At 49.7% G+C, this 15,821-nt stretch overlaps 1 protein-coding gene across 8 annotated transcripts in view; it reads left to right on the plus strand.

Annotated features, from left to right (window-relative positions):
• The window catches only part of HIVEP3 (HIVEP zinc finger 3), a 145,331-nt gene that overhangs the window by 120,405 nt on the left and 9,105 nt on the right, over positions 1–15,821 (plus strand). For all 8 annotated transcript variants that reach the window (XM_071799203.1, XM_065857085.2, XM_071799204.1 and 5 more), the window contains 2 exons: positions 7,717–7,892; positions 15,420–15,518. In XM_071799203.1, the coding sequence (XP_071655304.1) occupies positions 7,717–7,892; positions 15,420–15,518 (275 nt within the window). The remainder of the gene's footprint in view (positions 1–7,716; positions 7,893–15,419; positions 15,519–15,821) is intronic.

Genomic DNA, 15,821 nt, shown 5'->3' on the forward strand with positions numbered 1-15,821 from the left:
TGGATCCGGTTTTAACTGCAAGAAACCTTGAAGGACTCGGTTGATAATGCTGGTCCCATCCATGGCACCTTCTCACCTCTTTCTCGAGGCTCCAAAGGGGACTCTTTCTCCTCCAAAACCTCCGCTGCTTCCACCCAGCTCCCTGGCTTGTGCTGGAGCTCCCCGTGGAATCGGCGCTGGGGTTGGCTGGGCTGCCTCCTGGACACATTTGGAAACCAAGCGTTTGTCTCGAAGAGGTAATTCTATAACGTGCAGGATGCCAGGTTCATGTCCAAGACTCTTTGAAATCGAGGCGCTTCCTGTTATTTCAAAGTGTAACCAGGCCGTCGCTTGGACGAGCTTTGCGGTGCTGTTAATGTCAGGCAGCCTTAGACATTCGGGTTTTATTGTGCCGGCAGTTCATGGACGGGTGTTCATGTCGCTGGTGAAGAAGTGAATGAAATTCGATACTCCCTGCCGGGCCCTTGTGGAGCTGCTGGAAACCTTCTGCACTGGGAGGAGAAGTGTTTGGGTTCCTATTGCTAAGAAACAAAAGGATGGGAATAAAAACAGCTCCCAAACACCATCCGTGCCCAAGTCCTGTACACCTACGCCAAGAGCCGAGCGCTGCAGCCTCTTGGAGTTGTAGAATCACAGAATCCTTTCAGTTGGAAGAGACCCTCAAGATCATGGAGTCCAACCGTAACCCAACTCTAGCGCTAAACCACGGCCCTCAAATATACAAAGTAGAAAGGGACACTGATTCCCAAGGAGAGCTTCTCCAGCGTCTGATGGTGGAGCTGCAGGAGCCTGGGGGGAGTTTTCTGTTGTTTCACCATCCCTGTTGTTCCTATGGCCTCCTGTGGTGCTCCCAGAGCCCACCCAGGCAGTGGGAATGAAGATGTTGGGGGTCACTGCAGATAGAATCATATCCGACTGAACAACGAGGTGTCACATATACCCCAAAATACTGTTTGTGTCAAAAATGGGTATTTCTGTACCCAGGCACATGGAAATGCACCATCAAAGTACATTTATGTTTATGCATCTTGGAAGCCAAATCCTCACAATGATGATTTCTTGTAACTGTGTTAAAATAAACTCGGTAGCAGCATCAAAATAGAGAGGGGGAGAGATCCTGGAGCTAACGACCGTGCAATGGGAATAGTGGGCAGAGTGTATTTATGTGTATTTATTTGGTTGGATATATCCATTCGACATCCTCAGCCCAGTTTGCAATAACCCTTCAGTTCTAACTGACCTCAATCCACAAGAAGTTCTTCCATAATTTGGTGATCTCTTTAGGACTAACAAGTGTTCCAGACCCCAGCGTGCCTCCCAAAAATCCAGGTGTTGCAGGGAGAATAGCACTAATACGTTTAATAATAGTACGTTTAGTACTGAGAATAAAGCACTGGCTTAAGGCCATTAAACCCGGCCCTTCCTCTGCGACATGACGAGCGACAGAAGGACAAGAAGGCGGCCTCTAATTAAAACAGCGATGGCATCCAGAGCCAGTCGCAGCACTTGGAGAAATTGTCACAGAAAGAGCTGTTTTGAGAACAAGAAGTGTCTGTGTCAGCCGCTTGGAGTCAGATGGAGTCACTAATGTCAGATCCTCTGGAAGCTGTTTGATCAATCCTGATGGGGGCGGAGGAGGGAAAAGATGGGATGGAGATTGGTCATGTATGGGGGTTTCCGTGCCGGACTCTCTCTATGAATATTTTATGAGCCAGCTGGATGAGTTTGTGGTGGTTTTGGTTCTTTTTGTGTGCGTTGTTTGTATTTTAATGTGGTGTTTTACTCTGGTACCATCTGATAATCCGAAGGGGCGGGTGGTGTTGGAGCAGCGTCCGTCCCTGTGCCGACTTCTGCACCACGACCCGTGTGCTGGTGCTGGGAAGGAAACCCCAGCCTGGCCGCAGCAGTCATGGGGTGCTCATTGATCCTGATAACATACAGGGGATTATTCGGAAACGGCTGCGCAGAGGTGGAAGGCAGACGTGGTGGTTTGCGATGCCACCATCGTGTCCCTGTGATTATTAAATCCTGCAGATGATTTTCTCTTTCCTGTTGATGTTGGTGAGCTGGGCTGGTTGGGTGGCAATAGCCAACTTTGGTGTGAATAAGGGACGCACAGCCCAGTCGTTAAACAAGTGAGAGACTGTGGAAGTGTTTGCATTACTCCGCTTTTGCGATTGGCTTTAGTGGGGGGGAAGCCCAGGGGGACTAATTAGCCTATGCACACATTCAATGTAATTCCACATTTCTTCATGCTAAGGTGGCTCAAGCTGATCACCAGGTACATTGCACTGAAATGCACCTTGCAGCGAGTGTTCTATTCAGCCTGGTTTCATCTCTAATTGCAGGGTTTTCAGCATTATTTTCGGTACTATTTACATTGATTTATTTTTCCTGAAACGCGTGGGCTTTTCTAGCAGTTTTGCAATGACAGTTAAATGATTAAAGCATAGGGAGCACGAGTTGTGTGACTGCAGATAGAGCCATAATGAGTATAACTGCAATTTTACTTCTGCTGGACTAGAAGAGGCCTTGGTGCCACAACCCGAAGCTGAATCAAGCCTTCGCTCAAGCGTAACGTTTGGAGAAGTCATACAGAACTCATGTCGGCGCAGATCCTCTTGCAGCCCACAACACCTCTTCAATCAAACAGACTCTACTGGCAAAAGGATTTGCTTTTGCTGATGGAGAAACACCTTTAAAACTCATTCTCTGGCCCGTGTTTTTATGCTTGTAAAAGCTTCTTGTGTGGATCGGGGCTGTTTGTGCATATTTGGTGTGCTGCTGTGTGGCTGTTTGTCCAGCTCTGTGTGTCCTACAGAGGTGTCAGCACCTCGTGTCGGCTCTTGCAGTGAAATCCAGCGAGGAGCCGCGTCCAGCGAAAGGCGCTTTGGAGGCCGAGCGTGCGGGAGGCGTTACGCCCTTTAAATCCACGTTTCGTGTGGGGTAAACCAGCCCAAAGACACTGCCCAGCTCTTCTGATATTTAGCTTAACTTACTATTTCTTGATTCCACTCTAGTTCTTAGGATAACTGTAAATAGTAAATGTCTCTGCATCCTGACTATCACATACATCTCTCCGGATCATCAGCCTGTCCACAGCCCTTTTCCTGTCTATTCAGCGTGATGTTTGAATTACTCACTTTTGGTGTGTGTTCCTCCCTAATTCATCTTTGCGTCCATCCCCTTCGCCGGAGGGGATTTTCCCCTCCCGTTTTTTTCTCGTTTGCTGGTGTCCTTCAGATTTTGCAGCGCAAGAGCCTGGATGCAGCACCCCAGATGCGGTCGCGTCGAGTCGGCGTTCCTGTGCCAGCCTCCCGGTGGTCTGGCTGCCTTGCCACAGGGCAGCACCATAGGAACCGGTTCCTGGGATTCTTTCTCAGTGCTGGACGGGCTCTGCCAGCGTTGGGTCTCTGGTGTCACCGATGCGCTCCGGCCACCCACGGTGTCGGCATCGCTGGCGTGTCCCGCGTGGCCCCAGTGCCACCGGGGTCGTGCTGACAGCGCTGGGATCACAAGGAGGGATACGCCCATGTTATTGTTTCCCATTCAAAGAAATGTGGAAAATTGCCTTAGGTAAAATCCGAGCTATGAGGACCCACCAGGAATATTATAAAAAGCAGAAAGGGTAGCTTAGGCCTGAGCTGTGTGGGTTCTTTTCTTGCAGTGCCAGAAAATTCCTCCTCCTCTTCCTATCTATACTCAGATTCCTATGGAGAATAAGTGAGCAGGATGCATTTATTCCTGAAATTGCCTTTAGAGCCTCTTGCTGGAGTCTTGTAGGGTCTCCCATCCCGTGTTTCCCTGGGGTATAAAGTGGGTAAGGATAAGGATTTTGCAATTGGCTTTAGTGGGGGGGGAAGCCCAGGAGGGACTAATTAGCCTGTGCACACATTCAATGTAATTCCACATTTCTTCATGCTGAGGTGGCTCAAGCTGATCACCAGACACGTTGCACTGAAATGCACCTTGCAGCGAGTGGTTTTTTCAGCCTGGTTTCATCTGTAATTGCAGGATTTTCAGCATTATTTTCAGTACTATTTACATTGATTTTGTTTTTTCCTGAAACGCCTGTGCTTTTCTAGCAGTTTTGCAATGACAATTAAATGATCTAAATGATCTAAATCTGCACACGCAGATTTAGAGCGGGTGTTACAGGCACCACCATGGGAGAAGTGGTCTGATCATCCTATAGTGAGCTGTGAGAAAGGCGATAAACTCATTAGTAATTAGTGACATTATAATCCTTATGCATTTGGCAGTGGTGGCATAAAAGGTAAATCAGATGAGTTGGTAGCAGGGCAGACCATCAGGAACTTGTGGAGGATTCAGCCAGGTGAGCGGGCAGCCTGGGGACAGGTTACATGTGCCACCAGTGAAACCAAAAGGGTGACACTGAAGGCAACACCTGGAGCTACTCGACTCAAGTGTGTTTAACAACTGTCCAAACCAGACAAGGGAATGCTTATTCAGTCGCTGCAAAATTAACCAGGGGTGTTCTTTACCGTAATACATTATCAAGCTTCTGGAAATTCAGGAAATCAGGCAAATTGCAACTAATGCGAGTGCAGCGGCTGTGCCGAGGCTGCGACCAGCGAGGTCACACAGGCTTTGCAGGGAAGGAGAATCCCTGTGGCTGCAGAAAGCGGGAGAGAAGGGGCAACGCGGCCCCAGGGGAGCAATGAGCCCCCAGAACCCTGCGAGCCCCCAAAGCTCCTTCCCCCCCAGCTCCACAAGGGTCTCAGCCGCCTGAAGGGTTTGGATGTGGCTCCCAGTGCTGAGACAAGAAGTGTCTGACCCAAAGGGTAGTTAGATAGCAAATATTAAAACCTCTTAAAGCCTGTAAAGGAATAAGTGCTTTGTGGCTTTAAGTTTGGACTGTGTAAGAGCTGAGACGAAGCTTTCTCCAGATGGATGTGTTCCCGTTGTGGGGTTCCGTGTGGCTCCTGACCGCGATGCTCCGGTTGGGGTCATCGCGTCTCTGGCTCTGGTCCTGCCTGCGGTAGCTGTGCCAGTTCCTCTTGCCCTGAAACGCTCGTAGTGGTTGCACAAAACTCAACGATTGTGCGTTTATTAGCAGAACACAGCAAATAACCTTTCAAAACTGCATTGAGTGACTGAATTTTATCTTTTTGTGTGTCTGTGTGAAGGAACTATTTCCTAAATGAGTCTCCGAGCTCGTAATGGCCAGTTAGCCTCCTGGGTTTCAAATCATCTCGGTATTAGCCGGAGCTGTGACGCTGCGGGAGGTGTAAGTTGCTAACTGCGGGATTATGAATTCCACAACCAGCCCGGATTTGCTGACGCAAACTCCAACTGTGGATATTAGAGGGATCTGGTTACAGCAAACGCTGCGGAGCAGGAGGATCCCTTGTCCGGGGTGAATCTTCGCATGAAGCGAGCTGTCACTGATTTGTCTTTCTGATGCAAATCATATGAGCGTATTAGAGCCACAGAGAAACCAGCGTCACATTGAAGTAATTATCTCCCTGAACATATTATAGCCGTCAATAGACAGATGGCATTTGCAGCAGCGTTCTCTGCGTTATGGCAGCGTCACCCCCCTGGCTTTCCTCTTCATGTTTGCTTTGGTGTTTCTGCAGGTTCCCGTTGTTTTTCTGCTTCCCTCCTCTCCTGGGTGTTTTACACGGGGGCTCGGGGAGCTATAGGAAAATGTCTGTGTTGTAGGATGGCTCAGTCACCGAGTGTCAGAGAAGCTGCGATGTCTCATTTCAGATTAAATCACGTGTCCCTTTTTATCCGGGAAGAGCCAGCCCTGATGGCTTTAATGAGGCTGACGGAGGGGCCGCTGGACACAAAGAACCTGCTCAGAGGTTTCCGTGCAGAGCGTGATTGCGGGCAGTGCGAGCACAGGGCTGATAAAGGAGCGATTTCAGGTTTTAAATGGCAAGGAGATTACCAGCGTAATGACAGAAAGGAAGGAGGGGTAGAAGGAAGCCTCGAATACAAATGTGAAGAGGAGAGGAGAATCAGGATTCCTGGATTCCCTTTGCTCCTTTGGCTGCGTTAGCGTTCAGTCACTGAATGAAGAATGGACGTTGGCCATCCCTAACAATTAATGTACCCTGGTATCTATGGAGCTAGTGGGACATTACAGACATGGGGTCACCGTGTGCTCTTCAGCCACCAGCTCCACTCAGATCAGGAGAACTTGGGGATGAAGGGTGTTCCGTGGGGTTTTTCTGTTTGTTTGTCTGGGTTTTGGTGTTTTGGGTTTTTTTTGAGGGATGGGGGTAGCTGGCATTGCCGTGGTTTTTGTTACAGAAGGTAAAATACCTTGGAATATCTGGGCTACCAGCTGAGCCTGGTTGTGCTCTGGAGAGCTGGTGTTGAGGGTCAGGAACACGAACTGTGCCCCCATGTAGTGCTGGACACCCAGACCCGGTTCTGCTGGTGCTGCCCTGGTATTTCACACTAGACTGGGGCTACCTGGACACCCATCTTTCCTCTCTTTAGTCTGGGTCTGGAACCTGCACAGGAGATCTGCAATGATTTTGTTGTTCATTATATATATATATATTTTAGGATTTGCTCTACCTTTACTCATTTAAGTACTGGAATCCTCAGTGCTGCTGTTGCTGTTCAGTCTCTCTTCAGTCTGGCTGCTGTTTTCTCACCATTCTGGTTTGGAACGTGCTTTACTGGGAGGTTACTAAATGGTGGCTTACGGTGTTGTGTGTCTTTGGATCCCCCATTACGATGCTTCAGAAGGCCCAATTTTCAAAAGTGGATGTTTGGGGAATTCAGAAGACCAGACTTAAATCATACAGAATAGAAAAATAATGGGTTGCAAGAAGTACCCTGCTTCCAAAATTTAGCCTCTTAACAATCTGAAGGGACCTGTTTTGTGTTACCTTATTCTTCTTGTGCTGCAAGTGCAGGAAATTAGAGTCTCCATTTGCTGAACGGCAGGAGGCCAAAGGATTTGTCTCACTCTCACAAGTATTTTTCAAACCCGTACCGTGTAGCCTTCCCTACGCGCTAATGCGTGGACAGAGACGAAATGGATGCACAATGCGAAGGGAGGATGACCGGTCTCGTTCTCTCGGGTAAATCTAAGTCCTGATGTTGTGCCAGAGATAAAAGAGCCTGGAGACTGCGGTGGTCGCATTCGGCGATAGCACCATATGTTTGAAAAATGGATGTTTTCTCTCCGTGTCCATCCTGGGTGTCTCATCCTGGCAGGGGTCACAACGCGCTTGGTGCATCGCAGCCTTCTGGGCGGCTTTTACCGGCGTCTCCATGGGTGAGAAGGGGTTTGGACCACCAGAGGCTGAGCCGGGATGGATTTCCTCAGCACTGTGCATCGTACGGTGACACACGGGGCGTTCTGAACCGCAGCACAGGCTGGGAGAGGCGACTGGGGCAGCCAGGCTGGACCGTGACATATTCAGACTGTTACGAGTGCTCGGTTTGTGTTTGAGGATGGGGAAACCAGGACATTTGGGTGACACTGTGCCCTGATTTCAGACCTTGGGCTGTTTGTCTGTATAGAGAAGCAGACATAGGACATAAGAAAATACTCCAGGAGAAGAAGTAGGCATCTGGGCAAAAGCTTTTGAAGATATTTTGAATTTAAACAATTACCCAGTGGTGTCAATAACATGCTGAATGAATCCAGGAAAGTTGTGACTCTACTTTTGAGGTGGGAATCTTCTTTTTTTTTTTTTTTATCATGACGCCTGTTGCTCATAGGTACAAATCAAACGAAGAGTATGTGTATGTGCGAGGCCGTGGAAGAGGGAAGTATGTATGTGAGGAGTGTGGAATTCGCTGCAAGAAACCCAGCATGCTGAAGAAACACATTCGCACGCACACAGACGTCAGGCCATATGTCTGCAAGTACTGTAACTTTGCTTTTAAAACCAAAGGTAAGAGACAGTCAGCTCCTGGCTCCTCTGCTTAGTGCATTGACCGACCAGGCTCCTCGGGGCAGCGGCGAAGGGGAAGGGAAGGTCTTCCCAGGGTCTGGAACCCCAGGAGTTGGAGGGAGGGGGATGAGGGAGTTGAAATGGGCCGAAGGCTCCAGCAGAGGAGCAGCCCTGCGTTCAGGCTCGGCGGAGAGCGCTGGCTGCATCTGCGCCATCCCCTTTGTGCTTCTTAAAGGGAATAATCCTGAGATACAGCTTCGCTGGCAGGGCTTTACGAACCAAACCACCCCCGAGTGGGAGCAGCAGCTCCTGGTGCGGGCAAGCAGCCCTGGCCGAGCGCACGGAGACGGTCTTTGAGTGCCTTTCTATGCGAGTGCTCTACGATCTGTTCGCGCTGCATTTCCATCCTTCGCGGTTGCATGTAGCTTCGACATTTTCTATATCATATCAATAGGCTTTTTTCTCTGAAGGCCTCCATTCCAGGACATGTAGTCATTAATGATCCACAGCCTCACTACCACCAGATATTCTTTGCCGTCACCATTTCCTCGGGGGGTGTGCGAGTGAACTCCACCAGGAACACGCAAAACCACACGCAAAATGAAGTCTCCTCCGAGAGACTGTGGGTGAAGTTTTCCAAAGTGCCGGAGGTGCCCAGGTCCCTTTAACTTCCCATAAGACGCTGGAGCTGTGGTTTGACAACTCTCCCCGCATTGCTGGTTGCAGCAAGTTTTGCAGTCGAGATGTGGAGTTCAGTTTATTGATTATAGTTTGACATATATATGTAAATGTTCACTGTTTGGAGCTCCACCATTGCTCTTGGAAGACACATCTGGGAGAGTTAATTACTCATTAAGAGTGTCAGCCCCGAAAAAGGGTGCGGGGAGGAGGCAGCGGGCGCTGCGGGGGGCACGACGCGGGTGTTCTGAGATGTCTGTGCCCGAGCAGTGACCTGGACGGGTGATGCAGGGCGGGCAGTGCCTGGAGCCCATGGGTTTGCTGGTGAAGCTGGTGGGCGATCTCTGGGAAACGTGTGGGTGATCACTGGGCAGCACGGGGAAATGATCCCGAACTTGAGGCCAAATTCTCATCAGAGATCTGAGCGGCGGTTCTTTCACTCCCTCCCAGCCTGGAGCTATTCCTGATTCATTTTCTTTCCCTTTCCCTCTTGCTTTTGTTACTCTGTTCTGAGGTTTTCCTTTGAGGGGTGAATCCATCCAGCCTCCTCCGCCACCCCGCCTTGCTTTCCACCATGCTTCTGTTAGGCTGTTACCAGGATGCTGCGGTCGGACCATCCTTGTCACCATCTCTGGCTGCTTTGCTCTTCATCTCTGCTCCCTTGAAGCGCAGGAGCTGCCAGCGCGGCCCGCGCCATCGCACATGGCACAGACGCTTTGTCCCCGAGGGACTTCTTTAGCTTTGCAGGAAAATTGCATGAGGATGGTAGCATGGAAATTCTTCCCTCAAAAAATAAAGGGAAACATGTGGGGATTTGAATGCCAAACTCTCCGTTTGTCTATAGATGCATGAGGGGTCAGAACTTCCCCGGATCAGCGATTTCAGGACGGATATTTGCATGATGGTCGCTTGGGTTTGCATGGAAATGGGTCGGTGCTGCGAGGGGTGACGCTCAAGCCCGGCCGTGCCCGCGGGCCTCCTAATGTTCTACTTTGCAGCACTTGAGTAAAACTGTTTGCTTTGCTGATGGAGACACGAGGACCTTTGGAAGAATTGCTGGAGGGTGAGGAAAGAATCAGCCGTGGGTGCTGATAAAATCATCAAAGTCCAGTTGCAGAATCATTGCTGTTGGTGGTGGAGTGAGAAGCAGAGCTTTGCAGAATGGAGGTTTCACGGCTCAGAATGAGTTCGGTTGTGCCCCGATCCATTAGGATCCTCCTTCCCCCGTGTGTGGTTTTGCAGCCCCAGCTCATTCTTGCAAAAAAATACAAGCTGAGCTGAAGCTCTTCTAGAAATCAGCTTTCCAAAGTTAATTTTGGCCTTCAGCGTGTGCTCTGGGGGGAGATCTGTGGAGCTGCCTTCGTTGGGCTGTGGTGGATCACTCCAGCATGATCTAATGCTCTAAACTCTCAAATAGGCTGGAAGCAGTTAAACGCTTTTTCATTATTATTTTTAATGAGGATCTTTATCTGGTTTAAATGAACCTCCCTCCCCTGCCCCCAAAGCCATGTCTGCGTTCCAAGAGCTGGGAAAACTGTTGCAAAAGAAAGAGCTTTAAATATTTTCCCCTTTTCAGTAATTACGCTGTTTCTCCGCTTTTTGTGCGTTTCTGCCGCTGTGAGCGAGGCTCTTCCTTTGGGTTATAGAACTGCAGGGAAAGCTTTATTATTATTATTATTTTAAAGCCAATCCAGGAGATTTTAGCGTGCTCGCTTAGCTGATGGAAACAGCAGCCTTGGAAACTCGGTTCGTAAAGATTTATTTGATTTTACATTTCTGGAGCAGATCTAATGTGCCTCTTTAACGAGGTGTCCGCACCTCCAGCGCAGCCCCGCTCTCCTGAGGGCTTTGTTACCGTGGCCTCCAGGAGGCTGTTGGAAAGAAGTTAAGCAGCTTCTTCATTGTTTTCTTACCAGGAAGGAAATGGAGAAAAAGCTGCAGTGGAACAGTTTTCCCTTTCAGGAAGGTCAGGGAGAGTTTTTCCCCCGACTGCGTTCCTGGGGGTCACTGGGACCTTCCCGTGTCCCCCGTGTCCGGCCCGTTCCTCACTGCTCCCGGTGACACGGGACGCGGGCCGGTGTGTTCATTCCCCTTCTCCAGGGCTCTTTTCTGCTCTCATTCAGACTCTCACGTCTTGATTGCTGAAGATTTCTTAAGATTTCTGGATAAACCGCGTGGAGCAGCTCAGTGTCCCTGCTGCTGCCTTTGCTTGGAGGTCAGGAGCGACAGGGAGCTTCATATTAATTTAAAAGGTGCTTGTGTAAAGGACATCAGTGCCTGTTGGCTCAAGACATCCGCTTGATAGTCTAGTCCACCCACAGTTTCCAGACACCAGACTTCTCCGTGTCCTCGGCCGCAGTCTTCCTTTAATAAATTAGTTTGCGCTTCCTTAAATCAGCACATGACAGGCGCTGAGGTTATTGAACATGTTAATATATTAAATGCATTACCCCCTCAGCCCTTAAAGGCAAGGTTATGGCTGCACGGTTTATTAGGAGTGCTGCTCAGGCAGACTCTGCTCTAAGGCTGCTCTGGAAACTCCGCAGCGGGTCCAGCTGGCGCAAAGCTCCGAAAGGATCAGCTGTGACAGCGGGGCAGTTGGGCTGTGGGTCTGCAAGTGTCCCCGCGCCCCGTGTGTGCTGCGGCCCTTCCTTAGCACCCGGGAGCAGGGACGGGGCTCCGAGCGCCCCCGCGGAGCCGCCGCCGGACCAGGGTTTGGTCCTGAGTGACCCTCAGGACCGCGCTGCCGCGCTCCCCCCTGCAATGCGGCTGAGCCGTGTCGCTTGGATCACAAACCGGCCCAGTGCTCCAGACGCTGTGAGCAAAAGGGCTTTGTAACTTAGCAGGGAAAGGTATGAAAAAGAAGGAATGAGGGCTCAGAGTCAAAGACAATTCAAGTGAATTATTAGCTGTTATTTTTTTGAACAGTGCAGCTATTAAGTCTCAGCGCAATCCTCAATGGGAAATATGCTAATTCTCTGTGTTTTGAGATCTGCAAATCCATCCCAGGTACCTTTCTGGAAGATGAGATTTTGGCTAACACAAGCTTGATCCAGAAGACAGTGAATGTTTTGTAGCCTGTATCATTACAGACAGGCAGGCTCGGTGCTCAAATTCCCTTCTTTACTCTTTAAGTCAATAAGTATGAAAGAAGTTTAACAAATTTAAATCCTTTGCCCAATAAATGATGTAAATTCAGGCTTTCCTTCTCGTGGAGCCAAACTTGGGAACACAATAGCCATGCAGAGACCTAAATCAAGGCCCGTGGACTATTTAAGCCACACATACACCCCGTTTGGGGGGTTGGTCTGGGATGAGGAGCCGGTGCTGCTGGTTCCATGTGGCTCAGCAGAACGGAGCCCGGTGGTGGCGGAGTCGCTGTTCTTGCGTGTTATTTCAAAAGAGGAATAAGCAATCCTCAAGTCCTGGAAGCTGTGAATGTCCGTGTGACAGTGTCACCCTGGACACTGAGGTCACCCAGTCGGTCATTTGTTGAGGTATTTTTATTGTTGTCAAATTGTCCACTTTTAATAGGAGAAATAGAAGCATAGTGCATGCCCAATACGGACAGGGAATCTCAGTGCTTCTGTTCCCTGATTTTTGTGTTAACTCCACCACCTTTAAAATGTGATGATGGATATTCTGAAGAATCAATTTCCCTTTTTCAATTTAAATGGGAAGTAGCTTCTAGTCCCCATTAAGCTGCTTTAAGTGCTGCTGGAACACCGGAGTTTCAGCTTTCTCAAAACAACACAAGTATTTAAGCTGCTTCAAGTCCAGAATAAGACATCACAACCTAAGAAGGGCTTAAGCGGCCGCTAATACGAAGTTACAAGCGGGTGTAAAGCGGGAGCTGTGCTGATGCTGCGTGTTCTCCAGTGCAGTGGGGTCACAATTTCCACTGATTCCTGGGTTTATATACAGCCAGTTTATCTCAAATCTGGTGAACAACCCTTAGTAAGGACCACTTACCTGCTTGGGATCCAGAACTGCCTATTTAAATCCTGCTTCCCCACCTGTTGGTTCCTCCCTTCCTTCTTCCAATGTGGTTTTTCTCACTGTTTCCAAGGAAGCAACGCTATGTGGGTTGTTTTTCCTTTGGAGCCAGAACTCTGTAAGGCAACAAGTAGCTGTGAGTCCCTCCTGGTAGGATTCGTATCCAGCTTCTTACTTAGGCAAAGCAGCGTTGGTTTGACTGGAAATTGGCCAAAGGACTTTAGCATTTAATCCTGCCAGCATTAATTAAGGGGTCTGAAAACACAAACTGTAAGAAGAACCCTGATAAGACAAATATCATTGTCCTCCAGATTGCTCCCAAGGTGATAACTCAGCTGGTGTAAATAAGCCTTGAGCCTTTAGCTTCCTTAAAACTGATGCAAACTCAGGTCAGATGAGAATCCAGCCCGCTGAGTCTCTTCCACGAAAGGAGAGCACCATCCATATTTGCTGGGATTTCTTCTGCATCCCTATTCTGTTGGATGTTTTTTCTGCATCCCTATTTTGCCGGGGTTTCTTGTTGCTGTGCACCCAGGGTGCTGTGCACGGACAGCCCGTGCACCAAGGGGTGTGCAGCAAGAGCTTTGTGGGCTTATCTTGTTCATCAGCGTGTGCGGGTATGGCCTTATCTCACCAAATGAGGACGAGGGAGGACGGAAAGCAGAATGGAAAAAAGCAGAAGGAGAAGGAAAGCAACACTTGCTGTGAATTGGTCCTTTGGTACTTTACATTAAGCCATTCTCAGAGGGGTTTTGGCTTTGGGGCTGCCTCGGTGCGGGCAGCCTGGGTGGGGAGGGAAGAGCAGAGCACACGGGGAGTGTGAGCTCGCTGTGAACAGCACCGGGCTGAGGAACAGGGCTCATGTACAACCAGCCTGGGATCTCTGAGGTGGCCACGGTGGCCACTGAGCACCTCTGAGGCCCAGGCTCCCTCCCTCGAGCGCTGTGTTCTCTCCCAAACCATCTCATCCAGCAGCCGCCCCCGAGTAATTCGTGTTACGCCCTCCCACTTCAGTCAAAGCCAGATGCGTGTAGCACAGGGGATTTATGAGCTTGTTTTGAGGATGTGGTAGCACCAAAATGCCTGGGGACCTCCCCTCCCCACCGTTCCCACCATGGGGATCACAGACCAACCCCCCTGCTCCCCCCAGGCCTTGGCTTGGGCTTGTTTTCTGTGTTCCCCATGGTTGGAGGGGATCCAGTGAGGGGTTTTGCTGTGGTGGCTGAGCAATGCGGGTCCTGTGCAGCCGAGATGCTCTGTGCCGTGTGGACAGGCAGCAGGGTTGATTGCAACAGGCTGAGTCACTTTGTCTTTTTGCCTGTTAGGTCCAAATTTAAATTCCAGTTCCATGAGGCCATAATCTGGACCCGTTGGACATTTTTTGGTGAAGCAGTTTTTCTCTTTAAAGCAGTAGTGGTTCACTGGAACCGGAGGTGTCCGTGAGAGCAGGATCTGCGTGACCGGGTGTCTGTGGGTCCACAGCAAAACTCCTGGTCCAAAGTGGACAAGAGAGATGTGATTTGGAGGAAGGATCTGAGCCAAGGTGGCCTCATCCTCCTACCTGAGTGTCCTCACTATGGGGCTGAGGGCTTTTAGGCGTGAAGCTTAGACATAATAAATCTCTTATTGGAGCTGGTTTGCTGCATTTAAAATATTAAATATCCTTTGAATCCACATCCTCGATGGGTGCCAGATACACAAGGATATATGGTCAGCCTTTGTCTCTCCTGGTCTTTCCTGTTGGAGCCATTCCATTTCGTATAAAATGGGCTAAATAAATAATTCATGGGCTAAAGAGAAACTAACTTGGTAGCTCGATGGTTGTGGCATCTTCTGAGATGTCAGGGTGTCACGGGTAATTCTCTGCTCCAATGAATAGTTGCTTATTTATTTATAGGATCCGGAGCAGCGGGAGGAGAGGTTGATAGAGGCTGATAGAGGTTCTCTGTGCTCCCACCCAGCTCAGGGACCAGGGGACTCTGGGCTCAGGGGTCGTGGCACTGCGGGACCTCAGTCCCGACTGAAGGTTGTAATCAAGTGTGAGGATTCATTTGTTCCTGTTTTTTGGGTGATTAAAACAAGCCTGGTGCTCAGCACTGCTCTGGAGTTCCAGCATACAGGGGGGGCGGATGGCACATTGTGTTGCTGCGGTGAATTGGGGTGCTCAGCCAGCTCCAGGGCTGTGCTGGGAAGTTAAACAGCCCAGGTTTCTTCTCATCAGCAGCTCAGCCCATGAGAGGTGTGGGAAAGAGAAAAACGGGGCATTTTTCCTTTATCTCTCCTACCCTTAATTCTTCTCCCAGTTCCACCTGCCTACCTTTTCCCCCACAACAAAGGTTCCCCTTTGTTCAGCGTTTCCCTTGGATATAATCGAGGCTAATAACTGTCTAATTAACCTGCCTGTAATTTGGGAGTTAGCATTAGAAAGGTGCCCTGTGATGCCGGCGTGCCCACGAGTGACCCCATCGCACCGTCTCAGAGCAGTAACCAATGCCTTGATAATCATAACCAACACTTGTGCCGAGGTGGGAGGTGATGCTCAGCTGAGACGTGTTCCTCTTCCCTGCTTTCCTGCCGTGTTTCTTTGCTGCACCATCACAGCTGAAGGCAACGCAGGCCTTTTTTCCCCCATAAACCCAAATGTGTTCCCCAACTGTTCCCCTGTGCCACCCCAGCGCAGCAGCGAGGGAATGGGCGGCGATGCTTTGTGGCACGGGGTGTTTGCAGTGGGCAGTGGTTTAGGGAGAGTCAGAGCCAAACGATGAACTTGTTACTGCAGAGCTCACAAAATTAAAAAAATAAATGTATTTAAAAAGTCATATTCACCAAAACATGTTTTCTGCTTCTTTTCAGGGAATCTGACTAAACACATGAAGTCAAAGGCCCACAGCAAAAAATGTCAGGAGATGGGCGTGTTGGTATCTTCACTGGTGGATCTGGAAGCCGAAGAAGGTAAAACCTTTCACGTTACAAACTACTGTGGCTGCTGAGAGAGGGCGATACCCGTCCAGGCAGGAGATTGCTCCGCAGATCATCCCTTCAAAGATGTGGAGCAATTCTGTTCACCCCAAGCTCCTTCCAGCACCCAGGGGAGATTTCTGCTTGCACGGGGTGGGTTACGGGCCATCCTGGGGGTTCATCAGCGGACGCTCTGAGCCCCTGTGTCTGTGCTGGGGGTTCTGCGTGTTTGTCGGAAGGATTTTGGCTGCCAGCAAGAGTGCACGGAGGTGTAGGGAGCATCCTGTGTTTGCCCCA

The sequence above is a fragment of the Patagioenas fasciata genome, chromosome 25, assembly GCF_037038585.1.
Source record: "Patagioenas fasciata isolate bPatFas1 chromosome 25, bPatFas1.hap1, whole genome shotgun sequence".
NCBI lineage: Eukaryota > Metazoa > Chordata > Aves > Columbiformes > Columbidae > Patagioenas > Patagioenas fasciata.